Source organism: Cynara cardunculus, unplaced genomic scaffold (genome assembly GCF_001531365.2).
Source record: "Cynara cardunculus var. scolymus isolate 2C unplaced genomic scaffold, CcrdV1 Un_Scaffold_917, whole genome shotgun sequence".
NCBI classification, from domain to species: Eukaryota; Viridiplantae; Streptophyta; class Magnoliopsida; order Asterales; family Asteraceae; genus Cynara; species Cynara cardunculus.
Window position 1 is genome coordinate 46,856 of NW_020200647.1, and position 4,598 is coordinate 51,453.

At 43.3% G+C, this 4,598-nt stretch overlaps 1 protein-coding gene across 1 annotated transcript in view; it reads right to left on the bottom strand.

The window, feature by feature from the left end:
* The window catches only part of LOC112502089, a 2,929-nt gene extending 1,263 nt beyond the window's left edge, over nt 1-1,666 (bottom strand). Inside the window, exons 1-2 of the mRNA XM_025105914.1 lie at nt 1,580-1,666; nt 873-1,181 (exon numbers count right to left, since the gene is read on the bottom strand). Coding sequence (XP_024961682.1) covers nt 873-1,181; nt 1,580-1,666 — 396 coding nt within the window. The remainder of the gene's footprint in view (nt 1-872; nt 1,182-1,579) is intronic.
* Nucleotides 1,667-4,598: the final 2,932 nt, after the last annotated feature.

Genomic DNA, 4,598 nt, shown 5'->3' on the forward strand with positions numbered 1-4,598 from the left:
TTTTCATGCACTTTCAGTTGTCTCGATGCATAGGCAATTACTTTATCCTTTTGCATCAATACACAACCTAGGCCTTGATGTGATGCATCACAAAAGACTACGAAGTTATCCGAGCCCTCTGGTAAGGATAAGATAGGTGCATTACACAGCTTCTGTTTGAGAGTTTCGAAGGCCTCTTGTTGCTTCTCGCTCCAGATAAATTTCTTATCTTTTTGGGTTAAGGCTGTAAGCGGTAGTGCAATTTTTGAGAAATTTGCAATGAAACGCCYGTAGTAACCTGCCAACCCAAGAAATTGATGAATCTCTGTAGGTGTTTTAGGGGCTTCCCAGTTCTTGTTAGCCTCAATTTTGATTGGGTCCACTTGAATTCCTCTTTCATTAACTACATGACCCAGACACTGAACTTCTCGTAGCCAGAACTCACACTTAGAGAATTTAACATACAACTTCTCTCTTCGAAGTACTTCCAATATTACCCTCAAGTGTCTCTCATGGTCTTCCCGACTTCCTAAATAAATTAATATGTCGTCTATGAAGACGATTACAAATTTATCCAGGTACGGTCTGCAGACTCTGTTCATCAGATCCATGAAGACAGTCGGTGCATTGGTTAGTCCGAATGGCATTACCATAAATTCATAATGGCCATAACGGATCCTGAAGGCCGTCTTGGGAATGTCCTCTTCCCGAACCCTCACTTGGTGATACCCAGATCGTAAATCAATTTTTGAAAAGTAGGCTGCTCCTTGAAGTTGATCGAACAGGTCATCGATTCTGGGGAGAGGGTATCTATTCTTGATGGTTAACTTATTGAGTTTTCTATAATCAATGCACATTCGCATCGATTCGTCTTTCTTTTTGACGAATAATACCGGTGCTCCCCATGGTGAATGGCTTGGCCTTATAAAGCCTTTGTCTAACAATTCCTGGAGTTGGGTCGACATTTCCTGCATTTCTGAGGGTGCCAAACGGTATGGTGCCTTGGCCACCGGAGCAGCTCCAGGGGTCAAGTCGATACCGAACTCCACTTGCCTTTGCGGGGGCAAGCCTGGCAGATATTTCGGGAAGACATCGGAAAATTCCCGAACTATGGGTAAATCCTCAATGTTATCCTTCCTGATTCTTCCATCTATTATGTGGGCCAAGTATGCAGGGTAATTCTTCTTTAGGTACTTCCTTATCTTCATGCAGGATACCAACTTAATCGCTTGGTCCAACTTATCTCCTTGGACCACTATTGGCTCCACTCCTTCTTGAGGAATTCAAATAAGCTTATCTAAACAAATGATTTCGGCTTGGTTCCTGGACAGCCAGTCCATGCCTATAATTACGTCGAAAGTTCCCAGTTCGATCGGTATAAGGTCTATGCTAAAGTCCTTATTAGCTAAATTCAAGGTGCAGTTCAGAATTATATCCCTGGCTTTAAATTTCTGGCCATTGGCAAATTCTATGACAAGGGCTTCTTCCAACTTCTGAGTCTTTAAGTAAATTTTCTACCTAAAATTTAGTGACACAAAGCTTCTGTCGGCACCCGAGTCAAATAGAACTGATGCAAATTCATTGTTCAGATGAAACGTACCTGATACCACGTTGGGATCCTCTCTAGCTTCTCTGGCTCCCAATTTGAAAGCTCGGCCCCTAGCCTGACTTCCCGAGTTGCCCGCATTGTTCAGTCGAATCTGCTTTATATTTGTCCCCGTTTTTCTTTTTGGGCAAGCGTTTCTCATGTGATCCGGGCTCCCACATTCATAGCATAGACGTTTCCGGCAGTCCTTGCCGTGTGACCCCCAAGATGACACCTCTGGCAGGTAATGCAATTTCCTCGATGTGGGACTTTGCACTTATCGCAGCTGATTACATCGCCCTGTTCAACTACCTGTGATTGAGCTCCAAAGCTTCTTGTTGTTTTTTTATTCCTGTCCGGCTTCCTTCCAAACTTTCGGTCTTCATGGTCTTCCATCTTTCTTTTTCCTTTAGCCAAACCTCCAGATCGCACCGCATTGTTTGTGAGTTTCGTGGCAATTTCCACTGCTCCTTGAAAACTCTTTGGATTGGCAGAGGTTATGTTGCCTCTAATTTCTGGGGACAACCCCCAAATATATCTTTCTATYCGTAMYTCYTCTGGTRTCACTAGGTGCGGCACCAGGTTTGCCAATTCTTGGAACCTTGTTGTATACGCAGAAATATCGTTTCCCTTCATCTCAAGGTTCCATAACTCCATCTCCAGCTTTTGGAGTTCACTTCTCGGACAGTATTCTTCCTTTAGTAATTTCTTAAACTCCTCCCATGAGAGCTGATTGGCTGCTTCTCGGCCTCTTGTTTGCACCAAGGTGTTCCACCACATAAGCGCCCTTCCTTGTAAAAGGCACGCAGCATATTTTACTTTATTCCCTTCAGCGCAATCACTGATGATCAAAATGGATTCCATACTCTCGAGCCACGTCAATAATCCTACCGCTCCTTTTGTTCCGTTAAATTCCTTAGGATTACAAGCTCGGAAGGTTTTATAAGTACATTCCCGTGATGGTCRAGGCTCCGAGTTTGAAGGTTGGTTAGCATTCAAACCAGCAGCCACTTGGCTAATTATACTGGGGAGTGCAGCAATAAGTTGCTCTGAAACGAGCTATGCTAGATTGGGGTTTTCTCTTCTTGGCGGCATTTCTTTGAATCCTAACATGAGGGAATTCATAAAATTGAGAGTGACATGAGTGGTTTTCCATAAGATTTTGAGGATGCTTACATGTCTTATTTGCGTGACAAAAGATAGGAAGATGACAAATAATCAATATAAGGTATAAACAACCACATAACCAATAGACATAATAGAAACTCCTCCAAAAGATATCATGCATCACTTGATCAAGAAATGATACAAAACAGAGTTTCAAGTTTTAGGTCAAAAGAGTAATCCAATCCAATTTCTTCCTAAAGCAACAACGAACCAATAACCATTCCTAATCCTAGCATTATCAGGCTAAAGACAAATCGCCACCTATATAACTTCCTAATCTCTCGCCTGGCGACAGCAGCCATATCCCCGTTCCACTCTATACCCTGATGATGCACTTCCACTATTTATGATAGGTTTTTGAGGATGTTGTGGTGATAATCGAGCCGAGTCTGGTGCATCTGCGTGTCCTCTGCGATCCTCTTTACACATTCCTTCTCTGATGGTTTCATCCCTTGCGGATATGATGCCGGTATTCCAGTCACAATTTGGGTCATCCTGCTCCCACCTAGGGGTCGAGATGACTCTCCAACGCCCCTCTGTGAGTTTCTAAATGTCACCCTCTGTGGTACAGCGACACTCTTTCGAGGCGTGAGTCTGATCCTTGGTCCTTGCTGGGTTCGCGATGGAACATCAGGGGCTGGCTCCATTGGGGGTAGGTAGGACACCTGTGGGGCGATCGCAGTGCCACTAGAAATCGCATCCTGGTCATATGGATCTATCTCTTTGTTACGTGTTGGGTTCCTCTGGGAGCGACCGACTACGTAACCGGAATCGTCTACGGAATAATCGCTTGAATTTGAAGACATCGTCGAAAGGATCTGTGACATAAATAATCATGGTTACTAAGGTGTATCCTCTAACAAGAGCTTAGCGGTTTTGAGGAAACTACTAAACAACACTAAGCCTCAACAATCATGCTAGAATCCTTAGACAACAACCGAGTTCTATACCAGAGTTTCTGTTAATGAAACCAGAACCTTTGTTTCCTCACAGAGCTTTTGAGGCCAGAGCCTCTGATCTCAAGATACCTACCAGAGCTTCTGGTGTCGAGGACAGAGCCTCTGTACACAGAGTGTCTACCAGAGCTTCTGGTGTCGAGGCCAGAGCCTCTGTACACAGAGTGTCTACCAGAGCTTCTGGTGTCGAGGTCAGAGCCTCTGTACACAGAGTGTCTACAAGAGCTTCTGGTGCAATTTTCATTAGATTTACTAAGGGTTCAACGACTCTCTGATCATACATCTTGCTCCAACCAGAGCCTCTGGTAGCGGGACTAGAGCCACTGTGGCAACCCCTATGCTATCATTCATGTAACTCATGCATGGATCCTCTGGTTTTCTTATTCACTTATGGCAGAGCTTCTGCGAAGGCAATGATTCCAACTTCATTGTTTCTGGTCTTCTTGACCTGTGCCTCTAATCCTAGGAAACAGATATTCGCAAAAGTGGGACTAAGCTCATGCTTTTCATAATAGTGTCACAACTAGAGCATACCTCTAATCAGATCGATTAAGTTCTTTTTATTACACATAAATTAAGMACAGGTGATCAGACTTTACTTAACCGATGTGTAACAACAAGGCCCGCWTTAAACACATGATTGAAAATCGTTTAGAAATCATTTTAGTTATAGTCGATGGTTTAAGGAAAAAAACTAGCGTTCTCTATAACCGAGGCTCTGATACCAAATATCTCACACCCCGCTAAAGCAGAAACACAGGGTGCTAACAGACAAGTGAGTCTTGGCAACAGTTTAAGAGAAACACATTTTACAAAGGTTCATAATAATTAGTTCATCGACTTAATAGGATTCCAAGGTTACAAAAGTATTTTCGAATACAATAAAAACTGTCTTAATCGATGTGATCCAA